Here is a 19758-nt window from a genome sequence, read left to right as displayed (position 1 = left end):
TAGCGAGAAAACAATTTGCCACGGTGGGTGGAATCACTTTGGCGGCCGCTGTGTATCTCTATATATGCCTTTTTTTCCTCTTTCTTGTACCAATGCACGACCTTCTTTTGGGGCTGGAGTGACTTCTGTTTGCATGCCCAGTGCAACAACAAAGAAAAATGATTCTTTTTTTTAAAATAGAAAATAAAATAAAAAAATAGATTTTTATTTTTTTTAAGGGGGGTGGGGAGGAAATGAACCCCAGCAGGAGAAAAAAAAAGAAAAGAAAGAACGGGGGGGAGAGAGAAAAACCGAGGAAAAGAAATGAGGAACAACTGAGTCCTTTCCAGGTAGACCTTGGAAAGAGAGAAGGAGGTATCTTTCTGAGGAAAGCATGGCTCTCGCATGGGGGATCGGGGCCCAGCCGACTGACCCCATTTGCTCGCGCCAACCTTGCAGGCCGAGAAGGTCCTTCAGTTTGAGCCGGGCACCAAGAATGTGACGTCTCTCCTCCTGGAAGCCAAGGAACTGGAGGCCAGGGTGATCATCTTGTCTGCCAGGTGAGGGCCGGCCGGTGGGGCGGGGTTGGGGTCAGGTGAGTGGAGGCGACCCCTGTTTTTCCCCTGTTCAAATTTCTCCGACGTTTCCCTCTGAGGTTTCTCCCATGAAAACAGGGACCTCTGATTCCATCCCTTCCAGAATTTATTCCATGAAAATAGGGACTTCTACAATCCCCTCTGATGTTCCTACCATGAAGATATGGACGTCCAACCATCCCCTCTGACGTTTCTCTCATGAAACTATGGACCTCCTATTCCATCCCTTCTAGATTTCATCCCATGAAAATATAGACTTCTACCATCCCCTCTGACGTTTCTCCCATGAAAATAGGGACCTCCTACTCCATCCCTTCCAGAATTTATCCCATGAAAATAGGGACATCCTGCTATCCCCTCCGATGTTTCTCCCATGAAAATATGGACCTCCTTTTCCATTCTTTCTACATTTCATCCCATGAAAATATAGACTTCTACCATCCCCTCTGACGTTTCTCCCATGAAAATAGGGACCTTCTATTTCATCCTTTCCAGAATTCATCCCATGAAAATATGGACTTCCACCATTGCCTCTGACATTTATCCCATGAAAATAGGAACGTCCTATTCCATCCTTTCCAGAATTCATCCCACGAAAATAGGGACGTCCTAGCATCCCCTCCGACATTTCTCCCATGAAATTATGGATGTCCTACCACCCACTCTGACATTTATCCCATCAAAATGCTGACGTCCTACCATCCCCTCTGATATTTCTCCCAAGGAAATAGGGACCTCCTATTCCATCTGTTACTGGAAAAATACGAGGGCTCCCTTGGACAAAAACAAAGACACCAACCAGGATAACTTGGAGCAAAACAGCAGCCTGTAGGCTTGGCCTTTATTGAACTGTTGCAACAGGGTGTTCCCCTCACTTGCAGAAGAGAAGAAAGACCCCAAAAGATGGTGTGCAAGACCTTATAAAAACTTTTGAAATTCCCATCCTCTAGGTCAAGCCCACCCCCAGAAACATCATGCATACATTACAGAAAGGAGGGGTTGACATGCAAACATTACAGAAAGGAGGGGTTGACATCATGCATACATTACAGAAAGGAGGGGTTGAGGGAGGAGTTGTGGTGGTAACCTGAGTGTCCTGTCACCTGGCTGGTTCCTCCTTTCCCCCTCCCCATGAGTCACTTCCAGGAGACAAAGGGGAGTTGGCAGTTTCCTGCCCCCAGAGGGAAGATCTGATCATTGTCCTTTGTTTCAGTCCATGCTGAACCCACTCCCATATGCAAGTTCTTTGTGATCTTGATGGTCTTCTGTCTAGGACCATCAGGGTTGGCATAGCAACTGGGCAGGGCTCCTGTGGATGTGCTGGGATGGTGAAGGGATTATGGCTGACCAGAACCAATCCACCCCCTTTGATAGTCCTTGTTATATGGAGTAAAACAAAAATGGAACAGTGCAAATCCGATGTATGGTTGATTTTTCTATGAATTTATAACAGAAGTGTGGCATATGTAGTGTGTGAGTGTGAGTGTGTGAAGTTTGTACAAACTGAATGATTGGGGTGGGGGGTTCCTGCTACACATCCCCTCTGCCGTTTCTCCCACCAAAATACAAACATCCTACCATCCCAAAAGCCTTCTTCTCTTTCTCCAGTGAGGACGACGCCACCACTGTCTACACGGCCGCAGCCAAAGAAAACATGACAGGTCCCGGCTACGTCTGGCTGGTGGGGGAACGGGAGATCTCTGGCAATGCCCTACGCAATGCACCAGAAGGTAACCTGGGACCCCTCCCCATGGTCCAGCTGCCCCATGGTTGATCACCCAGCGGTGCTCTCCTTCCCTTCTCTAAATCCATTCGGAGGTCTCCGCCTCGCAGCGAGTTCACCTGGATTACCTCTGGGGTCCTGGCCAACCCAGTCATCTGTCTTCACCCCCCACCCCACCCCCATCCCAGGTCTCATCGGTCTACAACTCATGAACGGCAAAAACGAGTCGGCTCATATCCGGGATGCGGTGGCCATGGTGGCCCAGGCAGTCCACAACTTGTTTGAGAAGGAGAACATCACCGACCCACCCAGGGGGTGTGTGGGGAACACCAACATCTGGAAGACGGGGCCGCTCTTCAAGAGGTAAGAGCGTCCTGGGCACCTCGGACCTGGGTTCTTTATGGAGGGGGTGGTGGGATGTCTGTAATTTCATGGGAGAAACGTCAGAGGGGATGGTACGATGTCCGTATTTTCATGGGATGAATGTTGGAGATGATGGTACGATGTCCATAATTTGGTGGGATAAATGTCAGAAGGGGTGGTAGGGTGTCCATAATTTTGGGGGAGAAATGTCAGAAGGGGTGATAGGACATCTGTAATTTCATGGGAGAGATGTCAGAGGGGATGGTAGGACGTCCGTAATTTTGTGGGAGACATTTCCATCCCTCCCCATCCCGATCAACCCGCCTTCTGCCCAGGGTACTGATGCAGACGAAGTACGCCGAGGGTGTGACGGGCCGGGTGGAGTTCAACGAGGACGGGGACCGCAAGTACGCCAACTACAGCGTCATGAACCTGCAGAACAACAAGTTGGTGCAGGTTGGCGTCTACAACGGCAGCCACGTAAGTATCCCTGGATGGGAGGGCCCTGCCTGGCCTGGGGGTCGGACTGGCTGACCTTCGGGGGTCCCATTCTGACTCTATGGTCATTTATCAGGGAAGGCTGGTAGAGAAGGTCTGGTCCCAACCTTTCTCTCCTCACCTCCGCAGTTCCTGCCCAACGACCGCAAGATCATCTGGCCGGGAGGAGAAACCGAGACACCCCAGGGCTACGAGATGTCTACCAAGCTCAAGGTATCATCTCTGCTCCACCTCCCTCCCTCACTAATGTCAGCCTGGTGAGGAACAGTTGAAGGAGCTGGGGAAGAGGAGAGCAAGAGATATGAGAGCCACCTTCAAACATCTCAAGATGATTGAGGGTCTGGAAGCCAAGCCTTAGGGGGAACAGTCAAAGGAGATGGCTCTTTTTAGCCCAGAAAAGGGGAGGCCTTTTCTGGGCTAAAGTGTTAGGGCCACTTTCGAAGATCTCAAGATGATTGAGGGTCTAGAAGCCCAGCCTTAGCAGAAACGGTTGAAGGAGATGGAGAAGAGGAGATATGGGAGCCACCTTCAAACATCTCAGGATGATGGCGGGTCTAGAAGCTCAGCTTTAGGAGGAATGGTTGAAGGAGATGGAGAAGAGGAGACCAAGGAGATATGAGAGCCATATTCAAACATCTCAAGATGTTTGAGGGTCTAGAAGCTGAGTCTTAGAGGAAAGGTTGAAGGAGATGGCTCTCTTTACCCCAGAAAAGAGGAGGCTGAGAGGAGATGATAGGGCCATCTTCAAACATCTCAAGATGTTTGAGGGTCTAGAAGCTGAGCATTAGGAGGAACGGTTAGGAACTTCAGAGGAGATGGAGAAGAGGAGACCAAGGAGATATGGGAACCACCTCCAAACATCTTAAGATGGTTGAGGGTCTAGAAGTTCAACCTTAGCAGAAACATTTGAAGGAGATGGCTCTCTTTAGCTCAGAAAAGAGGAGGCTGAGAAGAGATGTTAGGGCCATCTTCAAACATCTCAAGATAATGGAGGGTCCCTTGGGAGGAACAGTTGAAGGAGATCGCTCTCTTTAGAGCCAAACATCTCAAGATGATTGAGGGTCCAGAAGCCGAGCCTTCGGAGGAATGGCCGAAGGAGATAGGAATACTCAGTCTGAGGATGAGGAGATATGAGAGCCGTCTTCAAATATCTTGAGGGCTTTCGCATGGAAGAAAGAACAAGTCCTCCCGCTCCAGAGGGTAGGACTTGAACCCGTGGCTTCCAGCTCCAAGAAAGGAGAGCCCGGCCTGATGTGCAGGAGAAATTTGCGGGACGCAACCAAGCCGGCTCTCCTTCCTTGGAGTCCCGGGTGCCTAAGTGGAAATCGTTGCACGTCAGGGGGGGTTGGTCTAGATTACCATGGAGCCCCTTCCATCTCAACCACTTCTGAATTCCATGTTGGCATCCCTGCGTCCAACTCTCCCCTTCCAGGAGAAGGCAGCAGAGGGGTTGAGAAGCCGATTTGGCTGGGAAGAGGATGGTGATCCATCTTCTCACTTTTTGGGGGGCTGTTTCCCCCCCCCCCCAGATTGTCACCATTCACCAGGAGCCGTTCGTCTATGTCAAGGAGACCCTGGCCGACGGCAAGTGCAAAGCCCTCACCAACAGCACCGGCGGCTTGGTGCAGCAGGTCCTCTGTACGGGGCCCAACAAGACCATGCCGGGTACGTCTTGAACCCAAAGCGGGGGCATCAGGTCAGAATCTCCCCCAACAAGCGTCTCCATTGGGCGCCAGGCATCTCTCCTTCTTGGGAGGGTCTGCACTGCATGGTGGAGATGAGATCCTCTTAGTCTAGACCAGGCCTCCTCCAGATGTGGTTGGCCTACACCTCCCATGATCCTTAGCTAGCTGGACCGGTGGTCAGGAACAATGGGGAGGTCCGTTCCCCATTGATCAAGCCTGAAGAACTGGATCGCTTTCTGATCATATATGGAACGGAACCACCTGAAGGGCTGAGGTGGAGGAAGCCTGGTTCAGATGATCTCTTCCACATACAACCAGGAAGGAATCCAGCTCAACAGGCCAGGAACAAAACGGGTTGACGGGAAACGGGTTGGATCTCCACCAGAAAGCCATCCACATTGTCCTAATGGGGCCCGGTCAAATGGCATCTCCTCGATGGAAGGGCATGGAGGTGGAGTGATCGAGAAGGTCCTCTCCGTTGGGGACCTTCTGAAACAGGCCTCAATGGTGGTCCCCCTTTCTCCTGCCCCACCAGGCCGCCCCAGCGTGATGCTCTGCTGCTATGGCTTCTGCGTCGACCTCCTGATCAAGCTGGCCAAGACCATGAACTTCACTTACGAGGTCCACCTGGTGGGCGACGGGAAGTTTGGCACGCAGGAGCGGGTGAGCGGGCCTCGGGAAGGCCGGACGGGCCACCCTCCAACTTCTCTGAAGACCTCGGAGGGTCCAGCCCCTTGGCCGGGGACGGACAGACGCCGTCCCGTTGAGAAAGGGGATCTGTGCGAAGTCGTTCCTGGAATGGTTGGCCATACCCATTGGCTTTCCTCCCACACTGGGGTGACCTGAGGAACCTTCAGGAGAGGCCTGGAGGGTTGTCCATTCGTGAACTTGCTTCCCATAGCTTCTTCCTGCTTTCCCCTTTGACATTTGTTCCATGAAAATATGGACGTCCTACCATCCCCTCTGAGGTTCTTCCCATGAAATTATGGACGTCCTACCACGCTTTCTGACATTCTTTCCATGAAATTATGGACGTCCTACCACGCTTTCTGATGATCTTCCCATGAAATTATGGACTTCCTACCATCCCCTTTGACATTCATCCCATGAAAATACGGACGTCCTACAATCATTTCCCACATTCATCCCACGAAAATACAGACGTTCTACCATCACCTCCCACATCCATCCCATGGAAATATGGACCTCCTTGCCCTTCTCACCCCGGCTCTGTCTCACCACAGGTGAACAACAGCAACAAGAAGGAGTGGAACGGCATGATGGGGGAGCTCTTGAGCGGTCAGGCGGACATGATCGTGGCTCCTTTGACCATCAACAACGAGCGGGCCCAGTACATCGAGTTCTCCAAGCCCTTTAAGTACCAGGGACTCACCATCCTGGTGAAGAAGGTGGGTAGACATGGCCAACGACCACTAGGCATCACTGTGCCCTCCAGAGGGCTTGGTCCGCAGAGGTGGCCACGCTCTGCTTTGGTCAAGCCGTTCCCGTTGTCCATCTCCTTCCCTTTGCAAAGTCCCGATGGAATTTCTTGTGAATATAATATAATATAACATACTATAATCAGCATCCATTAAAAGCCACCCTTATATGACATCAAGGTCCATCCTTGAAAGGCCTGAGGAGAAGAAGAGGAGAACCATTCTCTTGCCACGATCTCTTCAACCTTTGTGAGGAACCCTAAGCAGCCCCTGCCGGGGTCTTCCCCTGGCTGCTGATGCCCACTTCCGGTTCTCCGTTGCAGGAAATCCCCCGCAGCACCTTGGACTCGTTCATGCAGCCGTTCCAGAGCACCCTGTGGCTCCTGGTGGGCCTCTCGGTCCACGTGGTGGCTGTGATGCTCTATCTCCTGGACCGTTTTAGGTAACTGCAGCCACCCCTTGGTCTTCCTTGTCTTCTCTACCACTTCCTCCTCCTCCCTCTACCCCTTCATATTCCTGGCCTCCTCCTCCTCCTCCTTCCTCCTCCTTCCTCCTTCCTTCTCCTCCTCCCACTCCTCCCACTCCTCCTCCCTCCTCCTCCTTTCTTCCTCCTCCTCCTTCTCATCCCTTTACCCCTCCTTCTACCCCTTGGTCTTCCTGGTCTCCTCCTCCTCCTCCTACCTCCTCCTTCCTCCTTCATTTTCCTCCTCCCCCTCCCCTCCTCCTCCTCCCTTCTCCTCTTTTCTTCCTCTTCCCCCTTCCCCTCCTCCTCATCCCTCTAACCCTTCCTCTACCCCTTGGCCTTCCTGGTCTCCTCCTCCTCCTCCTCCCTTCTCCTCCTCCTCTTTCCTCTGCCCCTTGGCCTTCCTGGTCTCCTCCTCCTCCCTCTAGCTCATGGTCTTCCTGGCCTCCTCCCCCCTCTATGCCTCTTTCCTCTACCCCTTGGTCTTCCTGGTCTGCTCCTCCTCCTCCCAGAGGAGCAAGGAAAAGTTATCCAGCTCTGCTGGATGAATGGGGGCAGGGACAAGGAACTGGACGGGCTGTTCCTCAAGACGTCACCAAATTACGTACCCATCAATGATGCAAAGGGATCTCTGTCCACTGACTTTGCATCACTTATTCCACCTGCGAATGACATGAGGGAAACCGAGGAGTCCTCGAAGTTCCGTCCTCTGCCCACCCTGGACTTCTGGAGTTCCTCACACCCATGAGGTCCAGAAGCTTCTTTCCACGGGGCATCTTCTAAGACCTGCTCCTCAACGGACGGCTGACCACTGGCCCCGCTTGCTCTCTTGCAGCCCCTTCGGCCGCTTCAAAGTCAACAGCGAGGAAGAGGAAGAGGATGCCCTCACCCTTTCGTCGGCCATGTGGTTCTCCTGGGGAGTCTTGCTCAACTCTGGCATCGGAGAAGGTGAGTCTCTCCAGTGGGAACAATCTGGATGGGTCCGTCCGTAAGAGGCTGCAAAGAAAAGGCTGGTGCCACCGACCCCATCTCATCTTCTCCGATATTTCTCCCATGAAAATAGGGAGGTCCCACCATCCCCTTTCACCTTGATAAAAATAGGGAGGTCCTACCATCCCCTTTGACATGGATGAAAATATGGAGGTCCTACCATCTTCTCTGACCTCCGTCATTTCTCCCACGAGAATAGGGATGTCCAACTCAACTTCTTCCCCTCTGGGTTCTTCCCCAGTTAGATGGTCTTCTCGAGGGGTGGCACTAGAGAGCTTGGGTGAGGTCTATCTCCCCAGGGTTTCGGTCCTTCAGATGCTTGAGGACCATCCCGAGCTGCCCTATCTCTTCCAGGCGCTCCCCGGAGCTTCTCCGCACGGATCCTGGGGATGGTGTGGGCTGGATTCGCCATGATCATCGTGGCCTCTTACACTGCCAACCTGGCGGCCTTCCTGGTGTTGGACAGACCCGAGGAACGGATCACGGGCATCAATGATCCCAGGGTAAGCATGGAAGGAGAACACCAAGCCTCTGACATGTCTCCCATGAGAATAGGGATGTCCTACCATCGCCTCTAGCATTTCTCCCATGACATTATGGGCGTCCTACCACCCCTTCTGACATTTCTCCCATGAAAATGTGGACGTTCTACCACCCCTTCTGACGTTTCTCCCACCAAAATACGGACGTCCTACCTTCCCCTCTCCCAGCTGCGCAACCCGTCTGACAAATTCATCTACGCCACGGTCAAGCAGAGCTCGGTGGACATCTACTTCCGCCGGCAGGTGGAGCTCAGCACCATGTACCGCCACATGGAGAAGCATAACTATGAAAGCGCCGCCGAAGCCATCCAGGCCGTCCGGGACAAGTGAGTTGGACTCCTTTGACTTTTCCCGGCGGGTGGGCTGGGAGGACATGGGGGACCAATGGGGAAATAGGCGTTGGATTATGGGATTCGATTTTTTTTTCCGGCCAGTTAATTTCCATGAATTTCGACCAATTAACAACCCACTGATTTGAAGCCAACGCAAAGTCGAAGAATTTTTGCGGGAATTTGGGTGGGATTTCTAAGAAATTCTGCTGGGATTCCTAAGAAATATGGCTGGGATTTCTAAGAAATGGTTTGGCTGGGATTTCTAAGAAATTCGGCTGGGATTTCTAAGAAATGGTTTGGCTGGGATTTCTAAGAAATTCGGCTGGGATTTCTAAGAAACTATTTGGCTAGGAATTCTAAGACATTTGGCTGGGATTTCTAAGAAATTCTGCTGGGATTTCCAATAAATTTGGCTGGGATTTCTAAGAAATTCTGCTGGGATTTCTAAGAAATTTTGTTGGGATTTCTAAGAAATTCTGCTGGGATTTCCAATAAATTTGGCTGGGATTTCTAAGAAATTGTTTGACTGGGATATCTCAGAAATGTTTGCTGGGTTTCTAAGAAATTTTCCTGGGATTTCAAAGAAATGTCTGCGTCTTCTAAACAAAATGTTTTGCAGGAATTTCTAATAAATCGTTTTGCAGAAATATATAAGACATTTTACTGGGATTTCTAAGAAAATGTTTGGCTGGGATTTCTAAGAAATTGTTTGGCTGGGATTTCTAATCAATGGTTTTGCTGGGTTTCTCGTAAATTTTGCAATCTAATTTATTGTTTTGCTGGGATTTCTAATCAATGGTTTGGCAGGAATTTCTAAAGAAAGGTTTGGTGGGAATTTCTAAGAAAAGGTTTTGTGGGAATATCTCAGGAAAGGTTTGGCGGGAATGTCTCAGGAAAGGTTTGGCAGGAATTTCTCAGGAACGAATTTGCTGGGATATCTGATCCTTTCCTTTCGGGACCGCTTCATCCTGCGAAAATCCTCCATCGGAAGAGGGGGAAGGAAGGCTTCTAGAGTTTGCCGGCAGCCCTGAAGTCGACCCCCTTTTCCTGGTTACTGTTCACACTTGTGTCTCCACCCAGCAAGCTCCATGCCTTCATCTGGGACTCGGCCGTCCTGGAGTTTGAAGCCTCCCAGAAGTGCGACCTGGTGACCACTGGAGAACTCTTCTTCCGGTCTGGATTCGGAATCGGAATGAGGAAGGACAGTCCCTGGAAGCAGAACGTCTCGCTGGCCATCCTCAAGTCCGTACCCTCTCCCCCGCCCGCGGGAATGATCCAGGGAAGGGGGTTGGGGTTGGGCAGAGAACACCAGACCCTCCGAGCATCCCGGATCGATCCCGGAACTTCCCTTTCCCACTCCAGAGGAGAAACACAAGAGGACCTCTTTTCACAGGAGAAAGGTCCAGGCATCCCCTCTGGGGGAAATCGGGAAAATAGGATATCCAGGGTTCGATCCGGAAAGCTGCCGGCCCCTCCAACGTTCCTCGCCCCCCAAAATCGGGATGTTCTGGGATCGAATCCAGAAGCATCAAAGAGGGAGTCCGGTTGGGCCTGACCTCCTCTGGGTTTGTCAAAGATGGCCAAGGAGCCTTCTTGGTCCACGTTGGTCTCCTGGAGGACTCCCTTGGCCTTTCCTGGGACTCCCTTGGGTCCCCGTAAGAGATTTGAGGGTTGTGGGGCGTGGCTTCACCTGGCCACCTGCCCCATCCCCCCAATCCATATTTTATTCAAGATGGCAGGACTCCCCGCTTCAGCTCTCTCCTCCCATCCCACAGCCTCCACGAAAATGGCTTCATGGAAGAGCTGGACAAGACGTGGGTGAGGTACCAGGAGTGCGACTCAAGGAGTAATGCCCCGGCCACCCTCACCTTTGAGAACATGGCAGGTGGGTTCCTAGACCTCCCTGTTCCCCCTGGAGCTCCCTCCCCTCAGGGATCAGAGAAGAAGGGGCATGAGGGACACCACCCCCACCCCGGGGATCATCCAGTCCAACCCAAGGCAAGGCACAAAATGTCCAGTGCTTAGCGCAGTTCTTAAGAATAAGACTATTGAGGTGATGGTCATGGTGATGGATGATGGGCCTTAGTTTTCCTAGCCATCATCCAGTTGTTAGCCCAGCTCTTATGAATCAGAATATTGAGATGATGGTGGTGGTGGTGGTGATGGATGATGCTGATGGGTGCTTAGCCAGGCTCTTAAGAATAAGAATATTGAGATGATGGTGGTGTTGGTGGATGGATGATGGATGATGATGATGATGACGACTGCCAAACTTAGATTCACATTATTATTATTAATAATAATATAAATATTATTGTTATTTTACTATTGCCATTTCTAACTTCTACTGCTACCACCACCACCACCATTTGCAAGTATCCCTATCGCTATCACTATCCTTCTTCTTACAATTGTCATTTGTGATTCCTCTTCTTATTCCGGATCCCCATCGTTATTACTATCACAATGATTGCCGCCATGATTACGATTCTCACTCTGCTTCCTGGACGACCCTCGACTGTGGTGGCGGCGTGTGTGCTTCCTTCAAACCCGGCTCTCTGACCCTTCTCCCTCCCGCGTTTCGACCCCTCCCAGGCGTCTTCATGCTGGTGGCCGGTGGGATCGTGGCCGGAATCTTCCTGATCTTCATCGAAATTGCCTACAAGAGGCACAAGGACGCCCGACGGAAGCAGATGCAGTTGGCCTTTGCCGCCGTCAACGTCTGGAGGAAGAACCTACAGGTAGGAAGAGGCCATTTTTGGGAGGAGAAGAGACCTCCGGCAGGGGGCAGGTAACCCACAAAACCGCCGGAAAAAAACACCAAAACAAGTGGGACGTCTTTGAATTTCCATTTTTTAATTTGGAGGTCCTTTTCCATTTCCCATTCCTTCACCCCAAGAGTCACTAGGGTGCCGAAGGGGAGTAGAATTAGGGGGACACCCTCTCTGTGGCCCCCACTTATGGGGTGGGGGGAACCCCATAAGAGTCTCACCTTCCAAGAGGGTGGAGGGTTGGTTTGGATGACCCCTGGGGGACCCCACTGCCCCACTCATCCTGGGAAGGCCTTTTAGGGGGCCCTAACCTCCTAAATAGGGGGGCAAATGCCCCAATGGAAATAGGGGCATCCTATTTCATCCGCTATAATGAAATAGGGGCGTCCTATTCAATCCCCTACAATGGGAATAGGGACGTCCTATTAAATCCCCTACAATGGGAATAGGGACGTCCTATTAAATCCCCTACAATGAGAATAGGGGTGTCCTATTAAATCCCCTATAATGAAATAGGGGCATCTCATTCGACCCTCAATAATCAAATAGGGGCGTTCTATTCAATCCCATATAATGGGAATACGGGCGTCCTATTAAATCCCCTACAATGCAAATAGGGGCATCCTATTCGATCCCGTATAATGAAATAGGGGTGTCCTATTCAATCCCCAACAATGGGAATAGGGACGTCCTATTAAATTCCCTACAATGCAAATAGGGGCATCCTATTCGATCCCGTATAATGAAATAGGGGTGTCCTATTCAATCCCCAACAATGGGAATAGGGACGTCCTATTAAATTCCCTACAATGGGAATAGGGTCGTCCTGTCAATTGGGGTCTGTCCATCCCTGCGTCCTGCCCCCTCTGCCGCCCAAACGAGGCAGGCTTGAATTTTGTAGGGCATCCCGAGTGCAATTGTCACTGCCATTTTTCACTTGCCAACTTTCTAGAAAGGAGAAACGCTTCCCTGGGTTGATGGCGGGTCCGGTCCGGGGTTTGGGGTTTGGCCGAGATGTGGGGGGGTCCAGGATTTTTTGGGTGGGGGCCATCCCACCCCACCCCACGTCCGACGAGGAAAGCCGACGTTCCGGAGATCAGTTTGACAATGTAAGACTTTTCCGCAGGAGGAACCCTCCGGCCACTAGTACAATACTAGAAGGTAGGCGAGCGGGAAGATTTCTTTGTTCAATAAATACCAATTTTTAAAAATAAAATAAAATAAAAGTCAAAGTCAAATAAAAAATCAAAATATGACCAATATATATATATATATATATATGCAGGTTTTGGTGTCTTCGGGTGTCTTCCCGTGTAAGAGTCGGGGTGTCTGTGCGACGTTTCGACGAGGTCTCACTCGTCATCTTCAGGCTGGTGCTTTCGGCTTCTTGTTACTTGCCGAAACGCCCTGCTGCCGCTTTCTTACAGCCACAGGTCTCGGGAAACGACCCTTAGCCTGGGAGGCATTGTGGCGCTGATCAGCCGGCAGGATCTCTCCCAGGCTAAGGGTCGTTTCCCGAGACCTGTGGCTGTAAGAAAGCGGCAGCAGGGCGTTTCGGCAAGTAACAAGAAGCCGAAAGCACCAGCCTGAAGATGACGAGTGAGACCTCGTCGAAACGTCGCACAGACACCCCGACTCTTACACGGGAAGACACCCGAAGACACCAAAACCTGCATTCCTATACCCGTGAAAATCTACGAAAGCAAATATATATATATATATATATATATATATATATATATATATATATATATATATATATATATATACACACACACATATACACACACACACACACATGCATACATACATACATATACATATTATATATAATATATGTTTATGTATATATATAAATTTATATAAGTCTATATATAACATATGTGTGTGTGTGTGTGTCTATTCAATAAGATCAGAATATGACCAAAAATATATAAAATATTATTTATATATGTATATAAACAATATATATATAATTTATATATGCGTATATAATATATAATACATATAAGTATATAATGCATATAATATATATATATATAATGTATATATGTATATACGTATATGTATGTGTATGTATGTATGTGTGTGTGTATATACACACACACACGCACACACACACAGGTGTTTCTTTTCAAATTATTATTTGAAATCATGGGCGGGGTAGCAATATTTGAAATATTTGAAATCATGGGCGGGGTAGCAAATTATTACTATTATTATTATTTGGTTTTGGTCACTCTTCGGCCATGGCGCAACGCCGTGGCAAGCCATGCGCTGATACCTCTGGATCAATATATGTAAATATATATATATATATTTATATGTGGGTATCTCCCTATCTATATATATTTAGATATAGATCTTCATCCATTCCATCCTATCAATTGCTTTTTTCCTGTGCATGCCCGGGGGGGGCAGGGGGGAGAGGAAGATCGGGAACGGAAGCAGGAAATGGATTCAATTCCGGTCGGCCCCCCGCAACCCGGATGTGGAGGAGCCAGACCTGGTCTCTCTCCCCCCCCCAAAATTACCTAAATCCCAAGGGGGGGATCAGAAACGGGGTTCCCCAAGGGGAGGATACAGAGGGTTCAGATCGGGGGCCCTCCCCCCAACCCCAAATTCCACTGTAGCCCAAAGGGTTGGGATCAGAAACGGGGTTCCCCTCCCAAAATGGGGGCCTCCTCCCACCCCCCCAAAACCAGGTCTGGTTGCCTCCCACCCAACCTCCCCCCACGATTCTCTCCCCTCCCCCCTCCTTGACGGCTTTCGTTCCCGCTCCGCATCCCCAACCCTCCAGCTGCCCCTCCCCATTTAACCCCCCCTCGGATTCCCGCCCGGGGTCCCTCCGGAAAGCAGCCCCCCAGCTTCCGGCCGCCGATCTCGGGAGACCTATATACCCTCCTTGATTTCCCAATACTGGTTTTCGTTTCTTTCTTTAATTCTGATATTTCCCCCCCATTCCCCCCCTTAACATACAATGACTTCCCTTCTCTTCTGATGCAGTCTTCTCTCTATCTCCCAGCCGTAGGACCTGCCTTGACCAAAGGCCCCGATCCTATTTATTTAGGGGTAGGTGGAAAAAGTCTCTTGCCCCCCTCTCTAGAAGATGGAAGAAAGGGGGCGACAGCGACCAGCAGGGACTGCCCCCCCTCCCAGGCCACCAATAGGGTGGGGGCCCCTCCTCTCCAAGCTCCTGAGAGGAGGCCCTCTGAGCTGCTGCAGGAACCCCAAGGTTGCTTGTAGCTCCATCCCGCCCCGTTCCCCCCACCCCTTCCAGAAAAGGGTCCGCCCCACATACAAGGTCATCACTTACAGTTTCTGTCAGATGTTGGTCCCATTAAATTATGGACCTCCTACCACCCCCTTCTGATGTTCTTCCCACAAAATTATGGACGTCCTACCATCACCTTTGACATTCTTCCCATGAAATTATGGATGTCCTACCACCCCTTCTGACGTTCTTCCCATGAAATTATAGACACCCTTCCTTCCCCTCTGAGCTTCTTTCCATGAAATTATGGTTGTCCTACCACCCCTTCTGATGTTCTTCCCACAAAATTATGGACATCCTACCACCCTTTCTGACGTTCCTCCCATGAAATTATGGACGTCCTACCACCCTTTCTGGCGTTCCTCCCATGAAATTATGGACGTCCTACCACCCCTTCTGACATTTTCCCCATGAAATTATGGACGTCCTACCACCCTTTCTGACGTTCTTCCAACAAAATTATGGACGTCCTACCACCCTTTCTGATGTTCTTCCCATGAAATTATGGATGTCCTACCACCCCTTCTGACGTTCCTCCAATGAAATTTGGACGTCCTACCATCCTCTCTGACATTCCCACCACCAAATTATGGACGTCCTACCATGACGTTCCTCCCCGGAAAACAGGGTCTTCCTATCACCCCTCCCACTGATGCTTGGGGTGCTTCAGACCCGAACCACCCCGTCCGAGACCCCCAAAATCGCCCTCTTGGCGGGGACCTGCCCCGTTTGCCCCAGGGATGGGATGGTTTTGAGGGCAACTGTACATCCTCTCTGACATTTCTCCGGGAGTTGGGGGAGAGGAGTGTCTGGTTCCTCCCCCTTCCATGAAAAGAGGTATTTCCGATTCCATTCCAAGAGGGGCGTCCTCTCCCACCCCATCCTGTGAAATTAGGGTACATCCGTGAAAAGGACAGCGGATCCGCTCAGAGTCTGGAGTGGCTCCCAGGATCGCCCCAGCCCAAGATGACCGCTTGGAAGGTCAGCGCTCGGAGGGGCCCTCCGGAGCCCGGCCGCCCTTTAGGGCAGGAGGAGCACACCAGGCGAGCAAGGCAGCCCGTGAAAGCGAGGCACAGTGTAGACGCGGCAGCCAGTGGCGGCCGTCCGGAGATCTAACCGCTTATGTACATGTTCGTTTTAGGATAGACCAAGTGCTAGAGCAGAACCAGGCCCTAGAATGAAAACCACTTTTAGGTCCATCACATCCACGCTGGCCAACAGCTTCAAGAGCCGTAGGTCCTGCAGAGACACGGTAAGAAGAAGACAACCGGTTGTGCCCTCCTTCTTTCTCTCTCTCTTTCTCCTGCCATCCCACCAACCGCCCCATCTCACAGCTGCCATGGCCCCGTTTCGTCCTCTGTCAGTCCGTCTCCACCATCTGTCCCAAAGATCGAGGGCTCCCTCTTCTCACCGTACGTGGTTTGTTTTCCTTTCTGTTCTGACTCCCCGAAAAACCCAGAATTTTCTCTCCCCCCCTTTTGATTTCCAGTCCTTCCTGTCCTGGTCCTCGCCCAGAAAGTGGTCCGCTGTGCCGTCTTCCCCTCGTCCGTCCCCTGCCCTGCCATCTCCACCGTCTCCCTCTGCCTGTGGTAACTGTATGGCTCCGCAGGCAGTGGCCAGCAGGACTCCCTGCCACCGCCCTCTCCTGGACCGTCCCCAGATTTAGAAATCCTACAAAATCCATGGAGATTGAAAAGCATCCCTGGATCCATGGGGGGAAATCTGGTGACCTTATTCTACGGGCCAGAGAGTGAGCGAACAAGCTCACTCTGTCTACTCACGAGAAGCAGCAGCGGTGGTCGTGGCAGCAGCCCCTGGGAAGCTGGGGCTGGGGGGTGGGGAGGACAATTTGACCCCCCTCGCCTCTTCTTCCAGCTCCACCCCCGGTTTCGCTTCTCCAGCCCTCCATAAGGTTTGCATGACAGTGGACTGGCCGGCTGCTAGAAAAAATTGCCAACCCCTGTCCTGTTCCATACCTGCCGACATTTCTCCCATGAAAATACAGACGTCCTATTCCATATGTGCCAACATTTCTCCCATGAAAATATGGACTTCCTACCATCCCCTCTGACATTTCCCCCATGAAAATATGGACGCCCTATTCCATACCTGCCAACATTTCTCCCATGAAAATAGGAATGTCCTTAGGAAAAGCGGGATGAACCCCGGATCAAACCGGAAACCGCCATGGCTTCTTCAGATTTATTTTTTTTTATAATATATTTATTAAAGGTTTTAAACAATACATCACCAAACACATAAAACACCTTCACCAACATAGAAACAAAGATAAACACAAAACAAATAAAATACAACATAATTAAATTTCAAAAAACCAAATTTCCATACCCTTCCTTTTGGACTTCCTCACATCTCCCTTTCCTGTGTTCCCATTTATAAAGTTATAATCAGCAGGGCTTCACCTTTTTCCGAATCTTATTTTGTAGTTTTCAAATATTATGTCTCCAATTTTAAATTTTATTGCCCAATATTTAGATATTTAAATTTGACATAATATTAATCAAAATTTCATCCTTGTTCTTATAGTACACTTATTGTCATACCACTTCCACTAAATTACTAATGCCAGATTATTTTCTATCCTGCATCATCTTAACATTCATACAATTTGCAATGCTTTTTTAAATAGTCCTTGAACTTTTTCCAGTCCTCTTCCACTGTCTCTTCTCCCAGGTCCTGGATTCTGCCAGTCATTTCTGCCAATTCCGTGTAGTCTATCAGTTGCGTCTACCATTCTTCCAGCGTGGGCAAATCTTGTGTCTTCCAGTACTTTGCGATGAGAATTCTTGCTGCAGTTGTCGCGTACATAAAGAAAGTTCTATCCTTTTTTAGCACCATTTGGCCGACGATGCCCAAAAGGAAAGCCTCTGGTTTCTTAAGGAAGGTATATTTAAATACCTTTTTTAGTTCATTATAGATCATTTCCCAGAAGGCCTTAACCCTTGGGCACGTCCACCAAAGGTGAAAGAATGTTCCTTCAGTTTCTTTACATTTCCAACACTTATTGTCTGGCGATTGATATATTTTTGCAAGCTTGACTAGGGTCATGTACCACCTATATATCATTTTCATAATATTTTCTTTCAAGGCATTACATGCCGTAAATTTTACACCGGTGGTCCACAATCATTCCCAGTCAGCAAACATAATGTTATAGCCAATGTCTTGCGCCCATTTTATCATAGCTGATTTAACCGTTTCATCCTGTGTATTCCATTTTAACAGCAAGTTATACATTTTTGAAAGTACCTTAGTTTTAGGTTCTAACAGTTCTGTTTCTAATTTCGATTTTTCCACCTGGAAGCCTGTTTTTTTATCCAAATTAAAGACCTCCCTGATCTGAGCATAGTGTAACCAATCTCGCATTTTATCTTTTAATTTCTCAAAACTCTGCAATTTCCAAGTGTCTCCATCTTTTTCCAGTATTTCCCAATATTTTGGCCATTTGGCCTCCATATTGAGTCTTTTCTGAGCCTTAGCTTCCATTGGTGACGGCTTCTTCAGATCTTGGGCTGTCCCTGCAAAATAGGGACCCTGGGATATCTGATAGGACCCCTCATCCCAATCTGTTGATAGGCTGGGAAAGAGGCCAAGGCGGGACAACCCAAACTTCCACAATCTGCAGACTTTCTGCTGTTTTCCTATGTGCAGGCAGTTCCCCAGCCAGATGAGTGGGGTATTATTATTATTATTATTATTATTATTATTATTATTAATTTATTTTATGGCTCTTTGGCAACAATAATTGTGGTGGTGTTGATGATAATATATATAAAATATTATTGTTATTATTGTTATTATTGTTATTATTGTTATTATCATCATTATCATTATTATTAATTTATTTTATAGCTCTTTGGCAACAATAATTGTAGTGGTGGGGGTGATAATGATAATATATATAAAACATTATTGTTGTTATTGTTATTATTATTATTATCACCATTATTATTTATATTATTATTGTAATTATCATCATAATCATTATTATCATCAGGTAGGCAGCCGTGTTGGTCTGATGCAGCAGAAATAAAATAATAGTAATAATGATAATAACCATAATCTTTTATATATATATTATTATCGTCATCATTATCATTATTATCATCAGCCGGCTGTCGGACGCGGTTGAAGCAGCCAGGGTGGCATGGCAGGCGGCGGCGGCTCCTCGGCGACTCCACGCGGCCAGCCCAGCGTGCTGGCCGAGCCCCGCAGGCGAACGCTGCCCGTCGGTGAGGAGGGGCTGCCTGGCGCGCCCTCCGTGGCCCTGACGCGCGGGGACCGCGGCGAGCGCTGAGAGCTGCTGCCAGCTACAGCCTGCGCCCGAGGCTCTTCGGCGACTCCGGAGGCAGCGAGCGCCCCCCCCCAGAAGTTGCGCCCGGTGCGGCTGGCACCCCTGGCACCCCCCACGCTACGCCACTGAATTAAAATACAGCTTAAAATGCAGCCTCATTTTAGTAGTAGCCCATAAATCAAGCCCATAAAGGGAGGAAACATCAGAACTATTTTTTATTTTATTTTATTTTATTTTATTTTATTTTAATTATTAATTACTATTAGTAGTAGTAACCTATAGTAGCCCATAAATCAAGACCATAAAGGGAGGAGACAGAATTAAAAAGCAGTTTGACAGCATGTCAATCCGTTCTCATCCCTTTTTATTTATTTTTAATCAATTTCTGAATTTTTTGTCCATTTTCCACGGCAGGTTATTCCTTGTTGAACATCCCAAGCCACCACTCTGTGGCATTCTGGCTCCACCTCCTTTTGCTGAATTTATTCCTCCCTCCCCTCCATTCCCTCGTTCTCCTGAATATCCATCCATCCATTCCTTCCTTCCTCCCTCCCCTCCATTCCCTCGTTCTGCTGAATATCCATCCATTCCTTCCTCCCTCTAAATATCCACCCATGCTTTCCTTCCTCTGAATATCCTCCCATCCATTCATTCCTCCCTCCCCTCCCCTCCATTCCCTCATTCTTCCCACCGCTCCCGCCATTCTTACTCCCGGTCGGCCTTCTCCTCTCCTCTCCTCTCCGCTTCTCCTCCTCCAAACCCTCCTTTCCGCTTTCACCTTGGCACAT

At 49.3% G+C, this 19758-nt stretch overlaps 1 protein-coding gene and 1 long non-coding RNA gene across 10 annotated transcripts in view; one reads left to right on the top strand and one right to left on the bottom strand.

The window, feature by feature from the left end:
* Positions 1–19758, bottom strand: part of LOC309542764 — a 33453-nt gene that overhangs the window by 2365 nt on the left and 11330 nt on the right. The gene's annotated exons all lie outside the window — the stretch shown is intronic.
* LOC309542665 (glutamate receptor ionotropic, NMDA 1) overlaps positions 1–19758 on the top strand; it is a 29771-nt gene that overhangs the window by 6497 nt on the left and 3516 nt on the right. For 3 of the 8 annotated variants that reach the window (XR_014224346.1, XM_082241520.1, XM_082241519.1), the window contains 16 exons: positions 439–539; positions 2184–2305; positions 2487–2661; positions 2997–3141; positions 3289–3372; positions 4689–4824; positions 5380–5507; positions 6089–6253; positions 6607–6725; positions 7582–7694; positions 8091–8239; positions 8447–8604; positions 9691–9852; positions 10386–10495; positions 11206–11351; positions 15797–15907. Coding sequence is in view for 6 of the 8 variants with exons in the window: in XM_082241520.1 (XP_082097646.1) it covers positions 439–539; positions 2184–2305; positions 2487–2661; positions 2997–3141; positions 3289–3372; positions 4689–4824; positions 5380–5507; positions 6089–6253; positions 6607–6725; positions 7582–7694; positions 8091–8239; positions 8447–8604; positions 9691–9852; positions 10386–10495; positions 11206–11351; positions 15797–15907 (2124 nt within the window). In the remaining 2 variants the exon portion in view is untranslated. Of the gene's footprint in view, positions 1–438; positions 540–2183; positions 2306–2486; positions 2662–2996; positions 3142–3288; positions 3373–4688; positions 4825–5379; positions 5508–6088; positions 6254–6606; positions 6726–7581; positions 7695–8090; positions 8240–8446; positions 8605–9690; positions 9853–10385; positions 10496–11205; positions 11352–12507; positions 12543–14406; positions 14428–15796; positions 15908–19758 lie in introns of those variants that run through there. The other 5 variants (XR_014224345.1, XM_082241521.1, XM_082241523.1 and 2 more) reach the window with 3 other exon arrangements.

Source organism: Podarcis vaucheri, assembly GCF_965113315.1.
Source record: "Podarcis vaucheri genome assembly, chromosome: 11".
NCBI lineage: Eukaryota > Metazoa > Chordata > Lepidosauria > Squamata > Lacertidae > Podarcis > Podarcis vaucheri.
This window is presented reverse-complemented; position numbering and strand designations above follow the sequence as displayed.